The following is a 22,186-nucleotide window of genomic DNA, read 5'->3' on the forward strand; positions in this document are numbered from 1 at the left end:
AAAGAAAACCCAGGACATAGGAACAAGCGGAAATTAATTCCAGTATGGTTGCAAGTGGGCTGCTTAGTAACAGTGAAACTGGAGGTAGCAGACAGCCATCAAGGCTAGAAGCCTTGTCCTCCATACATTTGCCTATGACTCTTTTAAAGTAATCTAATACAGTGGACATCACCACATCCTGTGTCTCCACAGAAGTATTCCATAAATGCTTGAAATGTGTGAAGGAGGACTTGCTTTTGCCTGTTCTGAATTGACTGCCAGTCAGTTTCATTGGATGGCCCTTTGTTCTAATGCTGCACCTGATATGTTCGGTGTGGGCTCTGCCTTGGAGCCATGGGTCCCCCCTGTAGCCCTCTCTCTCTGGCTACTGCCACCACTACACTGGATCCAAGCTGCTTGTATTCCAGAGCAGCGTCTTGAGGCCACTTATACAACAAGCAGAACCGAGTGCCAAAGCCTCTCCTGGACTCACCATCGCAGCTCACAGGGAGAGGGTTGTGTGTCTGGATGCTTCTCAGTGTGGTGCCAGAAGCAAAATGCAGACACCCAGGCAGTGTGCATCTACCAAGAATTCCCAGATGTTGTTGACTCCAACTCCCATAATCCCCAGCCAAAGGCCACTGCTGGGAGTTGTTGGGAGTTGTAGTGAACAACATCTGGGAATCCCTGTTAGAGGGAACTCTGGTCCAGGCTCATGCCTAGGCTCCATACAGGTTTCAGTGCACACATGGAGCTCCACAGGCAGGGCCAACAGGCATGACTCTGCTCCCCCAGCCATGCAGATCTGCAGGTGCCCACGGAATATAAACACCATGGGTCCCACCCGTTACCTTGGCAGGCGTGCAGCAGCTCCTCTGCCCACCCTCCCCCTTAGCAAAGATGGGGAAGGAGTTGCCAGTGCCAAAAAAGATTTCCCCCATTTGCCAAATCTCCATCAGCCAATGGGGGTGAAGATGCATGCAGTGGCAGCAGCTCCTCCTTCCCTTGAAGGGGAGGAGGAGCAGCCACTGCCTGCAATCCCCACACACAGAGCTGGTGCCCTCAAGCAGGGTGCCCGCCCTTTCCTAGATGCTCTACCACTTACCTACAGTCCAATCCACTAAGGGGAATATCAGACAGTGCTCACATGTAGTCACCCATCCAAATAAAAACCAGGGAGGACCCAGCTTAGCAAAGGGGACAACTCATGCTTGCTACTACAAGACCAGTTCTCCTCTCTTAAGAGATGGGTTGCATTGGCCAGGACCCTTTGTTGAGTCACCAGCTCCTTAACTGAGTTGTTCCTTGCAGGACACTGATACTCCCAGAGGATGCTGCATTATCACAGGGTCCTCTGAAGGAGCTGTGCCCACCCTGTCCCACCCATGACACCAGCCCTGCCTCCATATCCATATATATATCATGTGAACAGGGCTTATGTTTAGGCTGTTTTCAAAGCCAATAGAGTTGAAGTTAAACTGACAGAAGACATACTAAATTCACTGTCATTTACTAGTGAAATAAAACTCTTCAGAATCCATAACGCCCACAGTGTTTTGCAGCAAAGCTACCGAAAGCCTACAATTAATACATATCAGTATGAAATAATTTTCCCTTCCTAATCCAATAGTCTCCAGTTTTACTTGCCGAAATCACATTAAAGAAAGAGGGAATCAGAGATTCAAATTGCTTATCAGACAAATGCAGAAAGGGGATTTTCTTTCTTTCTTTACCTGCTTGAACACAGAATTGTAAAGAATACAAGTAACTGCTTTCCTGTGACTTGTGATTCTGCTTTTGCCTGAATCTTGTTCCAATTCCAGCAACGTCAGTTGGTTGTTAAATGAGATGAAAAGGCGCCCATGAGGTTCATCGAAGTAAAGCACGGAATGGAAGTCGAGGCTTTTGGGGAATGAACCAGAAATCCTCTGGATGCAAAGCTGATGCTGAATGTCCCAGATCCTTAATACCTGTGGATGGTAAACAAAACCAAAAAAAGGAAGAAAATCAAAACAAGTTTTAAATGCAGAGGGTGCAGAAATGGGTACTTCTCATAGATAGAATCCAGACTTTGATTCAGGGTGTGCACAATGGTTCATGCTGAACCAGCTTGCCTCAAACTGGGGCCGATTTGTTGGTTCAATCGCAGACCGAATCGGGGGTGATTTGGTCTGTGATTGAACCGAACCAGACCTGGTTCGGGCAAACCGGTTAGGCACGATACGGGGGTCAGGTGAAGGCAGCAAGTGAGTAAGTAAGCTGCTTACCTGGCTGGTGCCGCTGCCGGTGCTGCCGCTTGTTCCGCTCACCCTCCCAGTGGTGGCAAGTGGCGGCGTCATCAGTTGCGCCAGCCAGGTAAGCAGCTTACTTACTCACTCGCTCTGACCATCCCTTACATCTGAAAGGTCCTCAACCCCCTGTGTTTGTAAAGGGGAATCCTCACCAAATCCTCCTTTACAAGTATATCCCCCAAACCGGTTTGGCCTAGTTCAATGGTCAAACCAGACCTGACTGGTTCAGGAGGACACAGAACTGGACCAGGCTGGGTCAATTCAAATCCAGTTTGGATTTTGAAACAAAACAGCCCAAATGGTTCAATGCACACCGCTAGCTCTGATATGGTTCATTTTCCTTGCTGCCATCTCAGGGGTTCAGCTACACCAATTCAGTAAGTTTCTTTGAGCTCCTTCCCCTGATGAGCACAAAGGCCTATCATCTCTTAATACTGCTGCTGTTGAGAGAGAGAAGGACAAGCACACAGGAAGGACTGAGGCATCCAAAAGCACATCAAATGGGGGTTATTTTGACAGCCTCTGTGTCCCTTACATATTTGTTTAATACATATGACTACCACCCTTCTGCCAATGCACTTCAGACTTTAAAATAAAGGCGTACAGGTTAGCACAGGGGTTCCCAACCTGTGCTACTCCAGATGTCACTGTGAACTACAACTCCCATCATCCCCAACCACATAAATTGCAGCTGGGGGTGATGGGAGTTGTAGTTCAGTGACATCTGGAGTACCACAGGTTGGGTACCCCGGGATAGCAGACACAATACAGAAGATTAAAGGGACAAGGAGGGGAGAGGAACCCAAGCAAATTCAGGCACCATGGACACTATATGGGAAGGGAGGGGACAGAGAGCAGCTGGTCTCAGCTGGTGGGATGGAGGGTGTCTCACTTGCTCACATCTCCCTCTGAGACAGCTTAAAGGGACCAGCTAGCTGATCTTAGCAAATACCTCTTTGGCTAGCTGAGGCAGCTAGTGAAGCGTATTTTTATCAGAGATCTTTTGTAAGGTTTTCAAGTAGCTAGTTTACCCCCCCCCCCGAGGCCGGTCTTTTTGGCCCAGATTCCCTGGGCTAACAATAAAACATTCATAAATATTCAGAAGCATCTTGAGACATGGAGGTCATTCACATAATCAAAAACTGTGTTCTACCTGGGTTGGGAGCTGCTGGCAGGGGTAGTTTAAAGGAGAGGTGGGAGAGGCAGGAGCCTATAGCGCTAAAGTTCCCTGCACTTATTATTATCTATATATTTAATCCTCCTGGGTGCACCTTTAGAATGTGCATCCCGGTGCCCAGCTGATTGTCTGGGTGGCGGAGGCGCCTGATAGGCTGAGGCGCACCCAGGAGGATTGGTTGTCGCAGTGGCCGGGCCGTCCCAGGTAAGGGGGAGGAGGCGGGAGGCGGCGGTGGCAAAGCCCGGCCTGGCTGCCAGAGGCAGCGGGAAAGGGGGTGAGTGGGAAACAGGTGGTGTGGCACAGCCCCAGCGCCTGTTGGAGGCCGGGGCGGGTGGGAAACGGGCAGTGGGACTTCCCTGTTCACCACCCGGGAGAAGGAACAGCAGCTGGGGGGGCCCCTTTTTGGCTGCCCGCCGCCTGGTAAGGAAAGCCTGTAGCAGCTGTGAGGTCTGGACGAAAATGGCCTCCCACTGCCCGGTGAGGTAAAATGTTTAGTGTGGGTGGGGGGGGGAGGGTTGGCAGGAGGGAAGGGGAGGGAGGGCAAGAGAGTGTGGCAGGAGGGCAAGAAAGAGTGGGCCGGGGGAAGGCGGGGCAAGAGAGAGTGGGGCAGGAGGGAGAGGGAGTGCAGGAGGGAGTGGGGCGGGAAGGGGGAGGGCAAGAGGATGGGGCGGGAGGGGGGAAGGAGGGTGAGAGAATGGGTCGGGAGAGGGAGGGAGGGCTAGAGTGGGGTAGGAGGGAGGGGGAGAGTGGCAAGAAAGGGGGAGGGAGAGGGAGGGAGGGGCAAGAGAGTGGGGCGGGAGGGAGGGGGAGTGGGGCAGGGGGGAGGGAGGGGTGAGAGAGAGTGAGGCAAGAGGGAGGGGGGAACAGCCGGCCCCAAAGAGCGCATAGATGCTCTATGCGGGTCGGCTAGTTATTATTATTTTACATTTATATCCCACTCTTCCTCCAAGGAGCCCAAAGCGGTGTACTACATACTTAAGTTTCTCCTCACAACAACCCTGTGAAGTAGGTTGGGCTGACTGAGGGAGAAGTGACTGGCACAGAGTCACCCAGCAAGTCTCATGGCTGGATGGGGATTTGAACTCGGGTCTCCCCAGTCCTAGTCCAGCACTCTAACCACTACATCACGCTGGCTGCCAATTAGCCATTGGCAGTGGCTAATTTTGGAGTAAATAGTGTTTGACACACCTTGGATTTGTTCAAATTCACACACACACACACCCTGTGAGTGAGTGAGAGTGACTGTGTATTTTAATCGAATTAGCAACATGTTCGAGCAGGTCAGTGAGTGTGTGTTTTTTGGCTGGAATCGGAGATCAATCCCCAGGAGTCTACAAGGAAGGTGGGTGGAGAAGGGATGCTGCTGCTGCTAGCCTGTTGCCTCCTCCTCCTCCAGGTCAATGTGTGGTTCTTTTGGCTGGAGTCTGGAGATCAACACCCAGTGTGTGAAAAGCCAAGGGGGTGGGGCCAGCAAGGAGAGGTGTGCGGAGGGAGCCCGGCTGCAGAAGCAGGCCTCCCATGGAGCTCCGGCTGCATTGGGGTGTGGGGAACGGCCTGCCTGCCTAGCGGTTCATCATGGAACTTCCTAATTCCTTTGCAGGCCCGGCCTGGCTCAGCTGGTAGGCTTCTGTTCATCCTTCTCAGACTCAGACTCCCAGTCCCCTCCCAGCTGACTCCCAGGGCTGCGGCACCACTTGCAGGCTGCAGCCTTGCGCATCGCCCACCAGCCCAGGCCGCACCGGGACCAGGTGAGGTGGTCCCACTCCAGTCCCACCCCGCCCCCACCCTGAGGACAACAACAACAACAACCACACACAGGACAGGGGAGCAAACAGGAGAGCAAGGAGGCTCTCAGACACACACACACAGGGAGATAAAGAGACTGGAGGTGGGGGAGAGACGACTGACCTGCTGGACAACGAGCCAGGCAGGCAGGCACCCCCAGCACGGCCCGCGCCTCATGGCCACCTATCGACTGCCGCTGCTGGGGGTGGGGAGAAGGAGGGACCTGGGGAGAAGCATTTTGCTGCATTATATCAATATCATATCTATCTCATGTGAGTCTGATTGATTGTATATTGGAGTTTGGGATTGCGACACATTGGACCGGGTCTCATGATCAGTGAGACCCGATTTTAACCTGTGAGCGGGAAGAGCGGGCTAAGCGAGTAGGCAGGGAGCCAGGAGTGGGCAGGGAGAGCCCAGAGTGGGCAGGGAGCCCAGGGCGGCCGAATCGGCCGCCCACACGATGGCTGGCTCCAAGACGGAGCTGCAGGGGGGTGGGGGGAGCTGGGGCCGTGCAGCCCCCACAAGCCCCAGAATGCCCTGCGCGAGCGCGCAGGGCATACTGGGGAGACCCCCGAGCCGGGAGGCGGCTTTTCAATGGAGGCGGCCTCACTGTCTCACCTCTCCCTCGGAGGCAGTTTTGGGAAGTGAGGGGCCTTCCTAACAAAGAAGGAAGGAAGGAAGGAAGATTTGAAAGAATAAAGGAATTGGGGGTATGCTGTTAATAGGAAAAAAAGACTGTGTGGAGAGATGAATCTGGTGCTCCGATTCAGGCAGCAAAATGTTATAGGTCAGCACAGGGTGAATGAGTGTCATCCGGAGCGTCCAACCAACCTCACCATGTAGCCCAGCTTTGCAACTCCTATCCAGCAAATGGGAAGTAAAGCTGAACTCACTGGCTTTAGATTACTGCTTTACAATGCAGTTACAGGCACCATTTGGGAAGCGTTAACTAGTCTGTGATCCCCAGTCATCTGCACCCCTGCATACAGACTTCTTAGAAATTATCACTTTTGAATCACTAGACTGAAATGTACCCTCATTTCCTAATGTAGTTGCAGCCAAATTAAAATAAAGCATTGCTCTCTTCCCAACCAAGGTCTCTTCCAGCGTGAAGCACAAGCCGGTGACGGATTGCTATATTTCTTCTTTTATCGAGCCGTCAAGCCAAGGCTTTGGCAAAGGAAGCTTCTTCTCTTTTTTTGTCTCTTTGGTTTTATGCCTTGTCTTACACAGCATTGCATGGTAGATGTTTGATTTGGGTTGGCTGGCAGCAAGTTAGACACTGCTCTAGCAGAGCAAAGGGCTTTGTATGCAAATAACTACCAGCTCAGGTGCCCATTCATCCATCAAAGTGAATCGGATTCATGCTAATGCCAAGAGCAACACAAGACTATTTGTAAAATAATGGCTGAGCAGCCAACAAGAAAACATTGTTAGCAAACCTATTGAAAAAACTTGTTGGCAGACAAAGAGGCTATTCTCATGAGCAGCCAAGCCCAGACTTGGTCAGCTCAGCCTGGGCTTGGCTGTCCATGTGAAGTGCTAGGAGAGAGCCCAATCCAGGTGTTTCCTCAGCCAAAAGCCCAGGGATTTACCCAAAGCTTTAACCTGGGTTTAAGGGCATGAGCACACCCTTGACCCCAGGTCTGGGGTCAAAAAGTTAACCATTTAACCATTTTTATTTTAAAAGCACCCAGCTGATCCCTCAATCCTCCATGCTTCTGGCATGGTGCACTGAGGGAAACGGGAGGACCTCCTCCTCCAGATCCCTACTCTGCCACTCGCTGTGGCTCCAATCGTGTGCTGCAGCAAGCGACAGAGTCTTTAAACAGCAATCACTCATGTGTGGGGAGGCAGGCAGGAGACTGCCTCCCCACTGCCTTCTGCCCTGCCTGCATGTTTGGTCGTGTGCATGACTTTATATTCTTAGTTCTCTGGGCATAAATCTAGGTTGCAATCTCAGATATACATGAAAGCCAGAGACCCAAGCTTAGGCTTGCCACTTTTTCTGCTAGCCCTGCTCGTGTGCCATTAATAGCAGGCTAAGGCACAGTAATTTAGCAGGCGAGTCTTTTCCTAGTGTAGAGTGTTGGGAAAGCTGCCATTAAAGATACAGGATGCCATTACAGAAGCAGAAAACCCTACATCCTAAGGTTTTCTTCCTCTGGAGGACAGATTTCTTCCTTCCTCCACAGCAAAGATGCAGAACTTCGGCCCTTCTGCAGATGTTGGATTACAACTCCCGTAATTATGTACACTGCCTAGAGATGTACATATCAGGCAGTATAAAAGTATGATAAAGAAATAAAATAAATAATCCCTAACTATTGACCATTGTGGCTGGGAATGATGGGAACTGTAGTCCAAAAACAGCGGCAGGACCAAAGTTGTGCAGCCCTGCTCTAGAAGATGGAAACCTTGGAGTACAACCCACAGAAACCAAGCCAGTAAAAATACGATAATCCTGCCTAGGCTGCTGTTGCGGAGACAGAAGGATCCAAAGGCCTTGCATCTTGTGATCCCACACATCGATTAGGCCATCCTTTGCTTTGCCATAACCCAGACCACAAGTGACAGCTGGGACTCGGATTCTGAGGGGGAAGAGCCTGACAAATCTCTAGCAGCAATGCCAGCTGCTGAGGACCCAGGACCCAGCAGTGAGGATGAAGCAGGCATTGAGGAGCTCTGGGAAACCTGGACCCGGACCCCAAAGTGGATCCCCTTTGAGCTGGACCAAGACATATCAGGAACTTCTCGCTTTTTGGTGCCCATTCATGGATGCAGGGAACATATCAGATGAGAGGTGGTCAGTAGATGGTAGAATGCTCAGCTAAAAGCCCAGGGGGCTGCCCTTTTAAGGATCCACCGCTACAGCAGAGGTGTGGAAACTAAGGGAGGTCGTCAGGGCCAAGAGACATAAAAAGGGTTCAGTTGTAGCTGGTGCACCCCCAGTTCTGTAGAGGGGTGTGAGGAGAAACATTAAAACCCTCACACAGCAAAGTATGCTCTGGTGGTAAAGACCTTCAGCCCAGGAGATTATCTGGAGACATTAGGATGAGTTCAAAAAAAACCCTAAAGATTTATTAAGAAACTAAAACATCATACACTAAGAGAGAGCCATTGAACAACAGACCCAAGCAGGCACTAGCCTTCAACAACTGGACAATTCTAACTGACTCTTAACTGGCCAAGAGAGCCCTAGTAACATAACTACTCTTGCCTCTAGTGACCAGAAGAGGTTACAGTGGTGCTAAGGACAATGCTTTAGAATTCTCACTTCTAAGAAGAACAACTTGCTGCCCTGCCCTGGAGCTCTCCAAGGTCCTGCAGAACTGCCTTGCCTCACTTCATCTTGCCTCACCTCATTGGTAACCAGGATAGGACACGCTAGCCTCTCTCAGAGCCTCTCTGACACCCACTCTCATGTTAAATTGTGTCCAAGAGTATGGCCTGGTCAGACATTTGTAAATTCCAGGGCTGCAATTTTAGTCAAACAATTATTTGATTAAAACAACATTCAGATTATGAAACCAGCACCCCCACCCCTCCAGCATACACATATTTTACATTTATATTCCGCTCTTCCTCCAAGGAGCCCAGAGCAGTGTACATAGTTAAGTTTCTCCTCACAACAACCCCGTGGGGTAGGTTACGCTGAGAGATCAGTGACTGGCCCAGAGTCACCCAGCAAGTATCATGGCTGGGATTTGAACTCAGGTCCACTACTGCAATCAACTTCACAGCACTCCCACCACCATCATTCTCTTTTTAAAAAACCAAGTGGTCAGGAGGCTGAAACAGTAGAGTTGTTGTACACTACCCTCCCACAATAAGAGTACTGTATAACAACCTAGACTATATTGCAGGATTGTTGCACGGAAAGAAGATTAAAAATGTAGTTCTAGAATTAAGAAGGCAAAAATGGGTACAATGTAGAGCAGGGCTGCACCACTTCTGCAAATGTTGGCCTACAATTCCCATAATCCCGGACTATTGGTCACTGTGGCTGGAGATTGTGGGAGCTGTAGTCCAGAAACACCTGGAGGATTGAGATTGTGAAGCCCTAATATAGAGATTGCATTGAGGAGAAAGCTTCACTTGCATTCCTGGATATTTAAGCAAAATTACATTATGTTAATACACATACTTGTGATTCTGCTCTTCAATCCCATGACTTTCAGAGTGGCTTACATTTCAAAAAGGTGTGAAACTCAAGTTAAATTTATGTGCTGTTTCCAAAAGTGCTGAAATTTGGGCTCTTTTGAAGGATACAAGTGGGAGTTACTGACAGTCCTGGGATGATCGGCAGATATTTTGGTGTTCAAAAAATCTGGAGCAAAAAAGCCTAAGGTAGCAAAAACAAACTGCCCCCCTGTTAGTCAATGAGCTCAGACAGTTACAGTCAACAGACAAGCAGATGGGCGGAGCTAATGGAATTGTGGTGAGCAGGGAAGGAGGGCTTGAACCAAAAGAGTTGGGAAATTTCTCAGCTGGAAGAACACTCTCTCAAGATACTTTTGCTTTTCAGGGGGGAATGTGCATAAAACTCTTTTGTTTTCTCACCAGCCATTTTATTAATTATTATTATTTATTTAAAATATTTCTATACCACCCAAAATTTGCATCTCTGGGCAGTTTACAATTAAAATCACTTAAAACATTAAATCAATTAACAATTAAAATCACTTAAAACATTTAAAACCCAGTGTTAATAATTAAAACTATAAATCTAATTAAAAGCCTGGGTGAATAAATGAGTCTTCAGTGCCTTTTTAAAAGTTGCCAGAGATGGGCAGGCTCTTATTTCAACAGGTAGCACATTCCAAAGTCCAGGGGCTGCAATGTAGAAGGCCTGTTGTTGGCGGCAACCGAGTTGGCGGCAACCGCAGACAAACCTCTCCAAATGATCTTAACAGGTGGTGGGGCTCATGATGAAGAAGACGTTCTCTTAAATCCCCGGGACCTAAGCTGTTTAGGGCTTTATAGGTAATAACCAGCACCTTGTATTTTGCCCAGAAATGTATCAGCAGCCAGTGTAGTTCTTTCAACACAGGAATAATATGGGCTCTCCTAGATGACCCAGAGACCAACCTGGCTGCCACATTCTGAATCAACCGCAGTTTCTGGACTACATACAAAGGCAGCCCCATATAGAGCACATTGCAGTAATCCAGCCTAGAAATTACCAGCATATGTACCACTGTTTTGAGGTCGTCCATCTCAAGAAACGGACGCAGCATTTCACAGCTTTGTGTTTTTGAGGTGGGGAAGGAGATGAGACTGAGGACCATTTCTCCCCTCACCCCACAAAAATACCCAGAAAAGAGGGCGGTGTGTAAAAATTGCATAGACTCAAGTTTGAGCAACCACTCCTGTCTTTGTTGCTAACCTTTCCCCCTCCTTTCACCATTCTGAGCCACAGGCTCAGGTAACACAAATCAGGAATATACTACAACATTTTGTTGCAGGTCCATTCTTCCCAGATCTAAAAACCAATCACTGAAAAGCCTGTGTGAATTTTTTTTAAAAAAAATCTTCACCTGGCATGGAAGGACAGGTTGACATCAGGGTGAACTTCCCAGGGGGAACATTTCACAGCAGTTTTAAGTAAAAGGTATATATATAAAAATGTCAGCTTCTTCCTGAACAGATTAGAGGCTCTGCTTTACATGGAGACTCTGGCTGAGAGACCAGCTGTCCATATTTTATAGGTTTAATCTTGAGCTGAAAAGTGGAGCTCTTACTGGATTGAGAAACAAGGGCCCTCCGAGTTTCATTTCCTTTAATAAACACTCTTGCCTAGAGGAGGACTAATGGTCTCTCCTTTGCAGACAGCTGCAACACTCACCTTGTCCTTGGAAAAGCTGAAAAGCAGTTTGCGCTCAGTAATGAACTGGACAGCCATTACGCTGTCTGAATGGCCCTCCAGGACACCAGCAGGTTTAGAGGTGACATAAGGATTCCAAAGGCAAACACGGCGATTGATCCCTGCAGTCGCTGTTCAAAGTCACAAAGATAAAAACGCATTTTTTTGAATACTTCCCAGATACAACTAATGAATATACCAGAATTGCAGCACCTGTATCAAGTCATGTTGCAACTTTGATCACCTATACATTTCCTAAATTTTCAGTGGGCTGTTTTTAATTTATTTTCTTCATGAGAATTAATCTCCTAGTTTTGCAACTGCTTGCTTTTATTGATTACATCTATATCCCATGCTTACTCCAAGAAGCTCAAGATAGCACATGGGTCTTCCCCATGTATCGCTTCACACAACAAGCCTACATGGTAGATGGACCAAGAAAGAATGATTGGTCTAACATCATCTAGTGAACTTCGTGGCTGAGTGAAGATTTGAATGTGGCCATCCGCGCAGTCCTTGCCCAGCGCTCTAACTAACCACTATACCACACTGCCTCTAGAACCAGTATGATCCAGAGTGGGGGCAAAATACTGGCCAGGGAAGCAAGGATTCAGGTCCCATCCTAGCTATGAACTTACTGTAGGGCCTTGGTCAAATCCCTTTCTCTCAGATTTAGTCTCTCAGATTTAGTAAGGGGAAAAAATTATTTTCCTCATAAAACTGGTAAAAGTATTTTTTTTTCCTTATAGCAGAGGAACTTGCAAATGTCAAGTGCTTACTAGAGGAGAAGGACTATAGCTCAATGGCAGAGCATCAGCTTCCCTATAGAAGATCCTAGGTTCTATCCCTGGCATCTCCAGGTAAGGCTTGGAAAGATCCCTGTCTTCAACATGGAAAAAATGTTACTGGTCAGTATAGACAATACTGAGCTGGATGGCTCAGTGGTATGACTCAATATAAATGAGCTTCACAGGAGAAATATTCAATAATGCCCATGTCAGCTTCCTTCCTGGGAAAACAGCACCCACTGGCAGGGCACATGTGCACACAGAGACAGGAATCTGGATGGAGACCATGACAGGGACAAAGCCTCCATGTTGCTGTCCTGATCAGGATTCACGCTGCCCACCCCAGGTGCTTTTAAGTGGTAAAAATCACACTTATCAGTCCTGATCACAGGCTTGACATAACCTGTCAATCTTGGACTTTATAATATGGCATATGATAGTCCTCTTCAGATATTGGAATTCAGTGCAACATTTCTTCATTGGTTTCCCCATCTGTCTAACTCACTCAGCACCTTTTTCTCCAATACCGCATTTCATCCCTGCCTCCCATAGGAACATAGGAAGCTGCCGTATATGGAGTCAGACCATTGGTTCATCTAGCTCAGTATTGTCTACATAGACTGGCAGAAGCTTCTCCAAGGTTGCAGGCAGGAATCTCTCTCAGCTCTATCTTGGAGATGCCAAGGAGAGAACTTGGAACCTTCTGCATTAAAGCAGGCAGATGCTCTTCCCAGAGCGGCCCCATCCCCTGGGGGAAATATTTTACAGCGCTCAGACATGTAGTCTCCCATTCAAATGCAAAGCAGAGCAATATTCCTGCTTAGCAAAGGGGACAATTCATGCTTGCTACCATAAGACCAGCTCTCCTCCCAGCTATCCCAGCTGTGAACATCTGTATGTTTTTAGGAGATTTATCTGTAATACTAAACTTACAGGCTTTTTGTTAGTAGCTGTTCCTCTCAAAATACTCTCTTACCAGTTGTGCCTGACTTAGATAGAATGCAATCAAGTGGCCACCCTTTGGACATTTGTGGCCGGACAAGGCCAGACTGTCCACTAGGCAGACCTAGGCACCAGCTCTTGGGGGTTGCTACATGCTCCCTTTTCCCTCTCCAAGCAATCACTGAGACGTATGACTTGCTGGGAGTTCCCATTTGCTCTCCTCCCTGGAGAGGAAGCGGGGCAGTGGGGAGTTGGTGAAAGCAAGAGTGAGCAAAGCAAGCCTGCATTGCTCAAGTGAAAGCCGGGGCCCCAACCAAGTCATTTCTTGGTTGGGGCGATGCCAAAGTGATACAACAAGTATGATGAATACTTATATAACGCTTTTCAACAAAAAGTTTCCAAAGCGGTTTATATAGAAATGAATGAATGAAATGACTCCCTGTCCCCAAAGGGCTCACAATAAAATAACAAAAAAAATAAGATAGACACCAGCAACAGCCACTGGAGGGATACTGGGATAGGGATGGATAGGGCCAGCTGTTCTCCCCGTGCTAAATATAAGAGAGTCACCACTTTTAAAAGGTGCCTCTTTGCTCAGTTAACAGGGGTGCCAAGAACCCTAGGGCCAGCCCTGCCTGTGAAGGGGGTGGCAGTGGGACATAGGAAGGGAGGGAATTTATACTACGAACTGGTGGAATTACTATGGCTTCCCATATGGAACTCTGAGAACTGGACTTTGATGCTGGGGTTAAGACTCCTCAGAGGCCTCACAATCGCACATACAGTTTCTCAGGAGAAGCCATGTTGGTTACATTTATCTAGAAGCAGCTCAGATTGGTCATATAGAACTTCTGTGAGATATAGGGGCCCTGGGCATTGAGGAGTTTTAAGATATAACCACCACTAGGTAAATGCCATGTTTTACAGCATCGTTATAATTTACTACACTTTACTATATGGACTGTAGCCCAGAAAATGACAACTTCGGTTTATCACAGTTCCTTCCACATTAATACAGTTCGCTCCTGCTGCCTTGACTTCAGCCAGAAGCTCAAGGGCTGCTGGAAAGTTGCACCCCCTCCTTCTCAGGAAGAACATCCGAAAGAGATTGGAAGGTTGGCCCCAACTGGATTTAAGCTGCCTGTTAAAATGCACCCCTCTTCTGGCATTCTTAAATCGATCTCTCCCATGCCAACATATCATTTCCTTCCGTTCCCCTTTTCTTGTGCATCTAGTCTTTTAAAATAGAATAAAATAAGACTGACACAGAGATGCAGCTCCCCCACTTAGGATTTGAGGAATCCCGCCCCCAATCATTCTACTTAAGTTTCCCACCAACCTAACAAGCCATATCTTCAATTCCCAAAACATATTTTGCTCCTCCCAAAAGTGTCTTTCCTCTCCTCCAAAGAAATTTAAGCGAGGAGTTGCTCCCTCAAGCTTTCCCTGTCTGCACCGCTGAGACAGAGGGAAAAAGCTCTTCAGCTGAGATTGTTCTAAGCTAGAATTGTAACCCAGCTTTCAGATCCAGGTTTATTCATGATACTCTGGCTAGAATAAGCCAGGATTATCTGGTTTGGATGTCACAAGAGATCCTGGCTTGTTCTAAGCCAGGATCAGAGGTAGAATCCTTCCTCCCCTCATGTGCAAAGAGAGGGCACATCATGCTAAGCCAGTATTCAGTCCTGGCTCTGTGTCACATCTAAGCTAAGCTTATGTCTGCTTTTTATTTTCACTGCATCATACTTTTGCTACACTTCGCTTTAGATGTGGTGGTGGTGGGGAACCATCCTTGACATCTTCGCAGTATAATATTAATACCACTATAATATTAATACCATTCAGATAAACCCAAGAAGTGATTCTCTTTATATTAAGCAGTGGAAGAGCAACTAGCCCCAGAGCTGATGTGTTCATTAGGCAAACTAGGTGGTCACCAAGGGCGCCAAATAGGGAGGGGCACTAATGGCCCGCGTCATGTGTGTGTGTGGGTGTGCACCTCTCATTGTTGGAGCGAGTGGGCGGGTGAATGAGTGCTCCCCATCCCCATCACCTGCCTGCCCACCCATTTGCTCTCCTAACCACCTCCACCTTCCGCTTCGGCCACTGCAGCCATCAGTGGCAAGGAAAGCAAGTTTGGTGATGGGGGTGCCAAAGCCCGGCTTTGTCAGGGGCACCACCAATCCTTGGGCCAGCACTGACTGGCCCTATCTAACCCCAGCACAGCATCCCTGCAGTGTCTGCTGCTGGTGTCTACCTTGTGCTTCTGTTTAGATTGTGAGCCCTTTGGGGATAGGGAATCATCCTTTTTCTATGCAAACCACTTGGAGAACTTTTTGTGTTGAAAAGTGGTATGATGTTGTAGTAGCAGCAGTAGCAGCAGCTGTAGCAGCAGCAGCCTGAAGAGACAAATGTTGTACTCATAGACGGTGGGGTGGGACTACATAATGCATTAGCTCAGGGTGTAGAGCTTATTTGGTAGCATTGTAACTGTGCATGGTTGCAACACCATCTGAACAGGGCTCTTGTCATTGGTTTGAAAGGACCAAATGGCCTACATCACGAGGAGATGTTTTGCTCTGAATTAAATAGAATAACAAATGTTGACTGAGCAGGTGAAGTCAGCGACAAGAAATCGTCTGATTTTGCTCATAGGCAGGGGCAGCCCTTTCATGAGGCAAGGTGAGATGGTCACCTCAGGTGGATTATTGGGGCAGCCATTGGGTGGCAAGATGTCCCCGCTGCCAAGATGCCCCCGCTGCCACCTCCAGAGCAATGCTTTGGGACTGATCTGACCTTTGTAAACGTAGCAAGGAGTCCCTCACACTCCTTGCAAAGACTGCAAGGCTTGCATGGAGAGGAGAGGAGACTGCTGGCAACCTTCTCTCCTTCATTCCCCATATGACTTTCAAAGCTTTGAAAGGGGTCTGGACTCTTATCTCCACTAGAGATAAGAAACAAGGCAGCACTTGGCACTGTGCCTCCAGCACCAGACTGCCTTGGGCCACGCCTGCTCATGAGCCCCATACACAAATTAAGAAAAGTCTTGATTCATAAGATCAAACTGAGGTATAATGGATAGTAAGCAGATGGCTACAGTTCCTATTTGGCCCTCTGATGCTTTTCCTCCCAGAAAAGCTTTCCCTGAGAATTACCATTCAATCGTTGATTTGCCACATGGACAGGGAAACTGGGAAGATGGAAGGGGAAACTTTGGTGGTAAGGATGCAGCCCATTAACTTCGGATTGCCTTATTCCACTCTGGAACATAGGAAGCTGCCATATACCGATTCAGACCATTGGACTATCTAGCTCAATGTTGCCTACACAGACTGGCAGTGTCCTGTCCAAGGTTGCAGACAGGACTCTCTCTCAGCCCTATCTTGGAGAACCCAAGGAGGGAACTTGGAACCTTCTGCTCTTCCCAGAGCAGCTCCATCCCCTGAGGGGAATATCTTACAGTGCTCACATGTGGTCTCCCATTCAAACCCCTGCTAACTGGGCAAAGAGGCACCTTTTACCATGGTGTTTCTCTTTATTTAGGAGGGGGAGAGTAACTGGCCCTATCCACCTCCAGCACAGTACCTCCAGTGACTGTTGCTGGTGTCTATCTTGTGTGGGGTTTTTTAGAATGTGAGCCCTTTGGGGACAGGGAGCCATCTTATTTATTTATTATCTCTCTGTGTAAACCACCCTGAGCCATTTTTGGAAGGGTGGTATAGAAATCGAATTATTATTATTATTATTATTATTATTATTATTATTAATAATAATAATAATAATCCTTGGGAAGAACTCGATGTTTGGATAAAACAAACCAGTCAGTAACACCTGTCTGACTGTGTAAAAAAGAAATAATAACAACAACAACAACCAGAGCAGACCCTGCTTAGCTAAGGTGACAAGTCATGCTTGCTATCACAAGACCAGCTCTGCCCAGAGCAAAACATTTCTCATGTGGATTTTACATCCCAGTGTTTTTGGAAAGTACAAACCATTCCAAACAGAGAGAATATCTACACAACAGACCTGCATTACCTGTCATGGCTTCTAGGAATTGTTGTTTGACTAAGATCCTAATTCCTGCTAACTGAGCAAAGAAGCACCTTCTAGTGTGGTGATTCTCAATGAGCCCTTTCTCATGAGCAGTGAGAAAGGGCTACAGGAGCAAGCCTTGAAATGGTTACCTCCCCACAGATTATCTTGGCTGCTAGTCTGGGCACAGAGATTGTGAACCCAGATGTGCAGCTGTTCCCTCGGACAGCATAGAGGGTTGAGAGCCAGGGCGCATCGCCCCGTCCCCCAGAACTCCTATTGTGCACCACATGACTGTATGGTGCATTATGAGGACCCCTGGCAGACAATTCTAAACTCAAGGCTAGGGATGTGCAAACCAGCTCGACGTTGAGCCAGTTCGATGTCAAACAGGTTCAGTTCGATGGTTCAGGGTCGAACCAAACCACCCGTTTGGTCCGACCCTGGACTGAACACCCCTCAAATGTTTGAGTGGTTCACAAATGTTTTTAGGGGTGTGTGTGTGTGTGTGTGTGTGTGTATTTATTTATTTACCTTACTCCCTTCCAGGGAATTGCTGGAGGTGGCAGGAGGGTCCATGGAGGTTCCCCCTCCCCTCACAGGCCTTCTTTATGCCCCACTCTTCAGCCGGTTTTTTGGCCTTCTCCCCACAGTGTGGTGGCCATTTTGGAGGCCACGCACCTGTGTGATTGGTCTCCAAAATGGTCGCTGTGCCCTGGGAGAAGGCCGAAAACTGGCTGAAGGCCAGCCGGGGGAGGGGGAACCTCCGCGGACAAACCCCCCATCTCCAGGAACTCCCCCGAAGGGAGTAAGGTTAAAACTATATATATAAACCTTTAAAACGTTTGCAAACTCCCCCTGGACCAGACCAAACCGGGGGGGGGGATGTTTCAAGGGGGTGCTGGACCAAACTGCCTGGTCAGATTCGAGGCTGATCTGGATTCGAACCGAACCGGGCCAGCTGGTTCTGTGTACATCCTTAATCGAAGTTTAGGGAGCACTTGCTCCCTTAACCTCGTTTTGGAGGCAGGCTCCAGAGGTAAGCTTGCTGCTTTCTTGCCTCCAAGAACCAAACGGTTCCCAGCAGTTCTCATGCGCAGGGGAAACAGGGCTTAGCCCAGTTTCCCCTGCATGTGAGAACTGCACCTATATTTAGCAAGAGCAGAACAACCGTCCTTATCCAACTCGAGCACAACATCCCTCCAGGGGTTATTGCTAGTGTCTACCTTATGTTTCTTTTTAGACTGTGAACCCTTTGGGGAGAGTGTTCTTTGTTATTTATTTCTTTGTTATTTATTTTCTATGGTTTTTTTTGCTTTGAGAACTTTTGTTGAAAAGCAGTTTATAAATATTCTTAATAGTAATAATGTGAGATTCTGACACACACACCCCACCATGAGAATTGCAGCTCCTAGAGAGGATCAATGTCCATAAACCAGCTTAAATTGGCACCCTTATACTTAAAATGCACCCTTAAACTTCTGATTGCCCCATTAGATTTTACTATAAATGGAAATTATTCATTACATACCTATCAAGTTGAGCTTGGCATGGAAGTCAAAAGCATTAACTCCATGAGGAATATGGCAGGTTGTCATTGTAAGATGAGGACTCAGCATTTCTCTCCAAGCTAGCACCAGTGTGTTTGTACTACTAGTTGTCACAGACATAAAGACGTCTAAAGAAGAGCTGTATGCAACTGAAGTGGAACATGGGAAAGAAAGTTTTATTTCAGTTCTGTACCAAGTGAGACTTCCTTCCTAAAGCTGCATGAAACATGATCAGTCTTTTTTTTTAAAAAAATGTTGCAATGAATGTCAAGGAAACTCTCAAGATTATAGTTGTTGAGGTTTTAACCTCTTTACCTGTATAGTTTTTATTGGCCAATATGTTCACTAACTGTACACATGCATGCCAGGAAGAAGCACCTAAGAGTTGTGCAGCCTTCAAGGACACATACTTGGGTAGCACAGGACACTTCAATGGAAAGGAGAGATCAACAAAAATTGTCCATGCCTTGTGCAATAATCAGTTGAGACTTTAAATATACCATTAACTCCCTCAACACATTTTGAACTCTCTCTCTCTCTCTCTCTCTAGTAAACATTGCATTTTATATTTATGTTCTGTGCCACTTCTAAATACCATTGTGTTTTTCGAGTGATGGAAACATTTGCTCCATGACAATTTACATTACATTGTATTTTTATTCTGCCCTTCCCCAAGAAGCTTAGATTCTCCGCTTCCTCATTTTATCCTCACAACAACCCTGAGAGACTGGTTAGGCTGAGGATGGTGATTGCCTCAAGGTCACTCAGAAAATATCACAATTGATGGGGATTAGGGCTCAGGGCTCCCCAGCCCAAGTCTGATGCTCTAATCACTACTCCATACTGTCTCTTTTGTACATTTGTGTGCTTGTGTTCATACAGTACAAGTGCATTAGCATGTAATGCACAACCACAGGTCCCCCTTCCCCTGCTTTCCCATCTGCATTCAGATGTACTAGAGAGCAAGATTTCAGGGAGATGGAAGAAGCAGCTGTGTGGGCTTCCTTCTTGCCTGAAGGACAGCCTGCACAGCCAATCAGGGAGAGAGGAAGAAGCTTCCTCCCTCAACTCCAATCCAGCTGAATGCAACCCCAAGTGCTGCATTCGGATGAAAAGGAGGCTCCCTGGACCCTTGGGTTGGAGGAGAAAAACTCACTACAAAACAAGGCTTCAAACTGGAGTCTCATCTGCACAACCTCGGATCACACTACAGATGGGTCAGGAGCTGGCTGGGTTCAGACATAACAGTAAGGAAACTGCAGGACCCTCCAACTGCAGTCCCCCATTACATGCAAATGCAGGCCTACCTTTTTCTGTGCACTGTAAAAACATTTAATAGATGCACCCTAAAAATGAAATATGTGAAAATGGCCCCAAGGAAAGGAATACCAAAACACAGTATTAGCTGCTATTCCTCTGCAAATACATGATAACACTACAGTAAGCATAATTACTATCTGGGAAATTGGTTTCATATGTTCTCCTGTGGTTTTTTGCTTTGCAGTCCATCTGGAAAGGCAGATTAGAATTCCTAAAACAAAAATCTGAAGCTCCTGCTTTGCGACCTGCCTCACAGGGCTCTAGAGACATTTATGAGAGTGAAACATTATGAATTTGAGGAGCCAAGTAATCTTCACAGTTTGTAACAAAGACATAAACTTCCTTCTGACTAAATTATATTGTAAGTCAAGCTCCTTGGAGGATGCCTAACTAAAAAAAAAAGAAAAAGGTGATGTTAGCATAATTTCTGAATCAAGAAGATATATGGCAAATTAAAGTGTTCTGTTGCATGAAGAAAAATATGAGAAACAGTTGAAGTCTGAGACCTGTTTGTCCTAACACCCAAGGTATGCCGCAAAAATTAAAATTAGCAAAAGGAAAATGGGATGTAATAGAAGCAGGGCCATAGCAGGGAGGGGCTGTCAGTGAGTATATTACGCTACTTTGAGTTCTGATTTGTCCCATTTGAGTTGTTGGGGTGTTGTTGTTGTTTTTTAAAAAAATATTATTAGCCAAACTGTGCTCCTCATTTTCACTGCCCCGTTTTCAGGCTACAAAAATGGGGAGGGCAAAAATTGAAGGGTGCAAAACTCATCCATACAATAGTGCACTTATCACAGTTCTGAGATACCGATGTTCTGCAGCATTAACATACTTCTGCTGAAACTGCTGTGGTGCTTGCATTAAAAGAAAGCATGTTTAATTGTGATTTCCAGTGTTTCCCTAAAGCTTTCCATACAGCAGTAAAGTTCCATGCACAATTGTATTCGTCATACATGCACTGCTGCAGGCTTCCACGTGACTTCATAACATGATCTTACCCTCTGTACACACGGCAAGTAAGTATTTTGTGCAATGTGCACAGCACCACCTGATGGCCAGCTCTTGCGTTCCCAGAAGAACCTGCCCTTTTCCCCAGTCGCCACAAAAAATGGTAATGGGAAGGGGCCAGTTCTCAGAATGCAAGGGCCAGCAGGTGGTGCTGTGATAATTGCATGAGGTCCCTACTTGACAGATGTACAGAGGGTAAGTTCGCGCTAGGAAGTAATGCAGAAGCCTGTAGCAGCATGAAGTAAGATTGCACTTAGGACTTGCATGAAAGCTTTGAACATCCCATACTTTGTCATATGAAAAGAACCCTTGTTTTCTGAATGTAGTGCCTTAATGGATTTCTTCCTGCAATCCCACAGAATTGTTCCCCTTTAATAGCTGCAATCCTATGCACTCCTTCCTGGGAGAAAGTGCCATTGAACTTAATGGGACTGACTTCCAAATAAATATGCATCTTTTCCACGGTTGAGACCACAATTTCCTCCACTTTTATTTTTTAAAAATTAAACTGTTGCTCTCAACTACTTGGGGTGGGGTTGATATAGCATAAATACTCTTTTTTAAACAAATTTAGAGGGGAGGACTACAATGAGGGAGCAGAGGAATAAAAGCAGGTGGATTGTTTAGTGCTGAGCCTGAAGTAAAGCAGCAAATAGTACCCTTCCCATCCTTTTCATCACATTCAGAGCCCTCAGTTTCTTTCTTCTTACAAATATCTCCCTATTCCTAATAGGAAAGGAAGGGAGAGGAAAAGCAGCATGGTGCCATTTCACCTTCCTTCCTATGCAGGCCATCCATGGGGAGAGGGGTGCCGAGTGGGTTGCTTTACTTCCCCTGAGAACTAGCATGCGCACAGCACACTTCACCCTGGGTAATGGTAGTATAATCTGTTTAATCTGCAGAAAAAAAAACTGTGCTTTTCACAACACTGAAATAAGTATTCGTATCTTCTAATGTCTGCGAGATTATGGTACCAGGCACAGGAGTCTATAAAAAATCTGGCAATCCTAATTATTTCTACAATTTTATCTTGACTTTGAATTGCAAGAAGATGCTGATTCTACAAGGCGTGTCCCAAAAGTCTGAGGCCTGACTATGAAGGAGTGGTGCCAGCATCATAATTCTTTACCACAGGATGTTCATGTCCTCATATGTGTACACACCCAGTTTCAATGTCAGACATTAATTCTTTTGTTTTTCTGTAGGTCCTGAAAGTTGATTATGTCCAACGAAAGCCAAAAAATGGGAAATGTGGAAGTCAGAGCTGTCATTAATATCTCCCAAAGGGGATGTGGGTACAACCAAAGGACATACACAAGGATGTGTTGGTGACACTAGGGAAGGATGCCTCTTCATAGAGCAAAGTCAAAAAAATTGGCAGCTAAATTCAAGTGGGGTAGAACCAGCATTGAGGATGACCCTCTGTCAGGCAGACCGAG

At 46.9% G+C, this 22,186-nt stretch overlaps 1 protein-coding gene across 6 annotated transcripts in view; it reads right to left on the bottom strand.

Moving 5' to 3' along the window:
- The window catches only part of WDR49 (WD repeat domain 49), a 176,858-nt gene that overhangs the window by 122,166 nt on the left and 32,506 nt on the right, over nt 1–22,186 (bottom strand). For all 6 annotated transcript variants that reach the window (XR_008320131.1, XR_008320132.1, XM_053312038.1 and 3 more), the window contains 3 exons: nt 18,398–18,565; nt 11,084–11,232; nt 1,713–1,949 (listed from right to left, as the gene is read on the bottom strand). Coding sequence is in view for 4 of the 6 variants with exons in the window: in XM_053312038.1 (XP_053168013.1) it covers nt 1,713–1,949; nt 11,084–11,232; nt 18,398–18,565 (554 nt within the window). In the remaining 2 variants the exon portion in view is untranslated. The remainder of the gene's footprint in view (nt 1–1,712; nt 1,950–11,083; nt 11,233–18,397; nt 18,566–22,186) is intronic.

The sequence above is a fragment of the Hemicordylus capensis genome, chromosome 3 (genome assembly GCF_027244095.1).
Source record: "Hemicordylus capensis ecotype Gifberg chromosome 3, rHemCap1.1.pri, whole genome shotgun sequence".
Lineage (NCBI taxonomy): Eukaryota > Metazoa > Chordata > Lepidosauria > Squamata > Cordylidae > Hemicordylus > Hemicordylus capensis.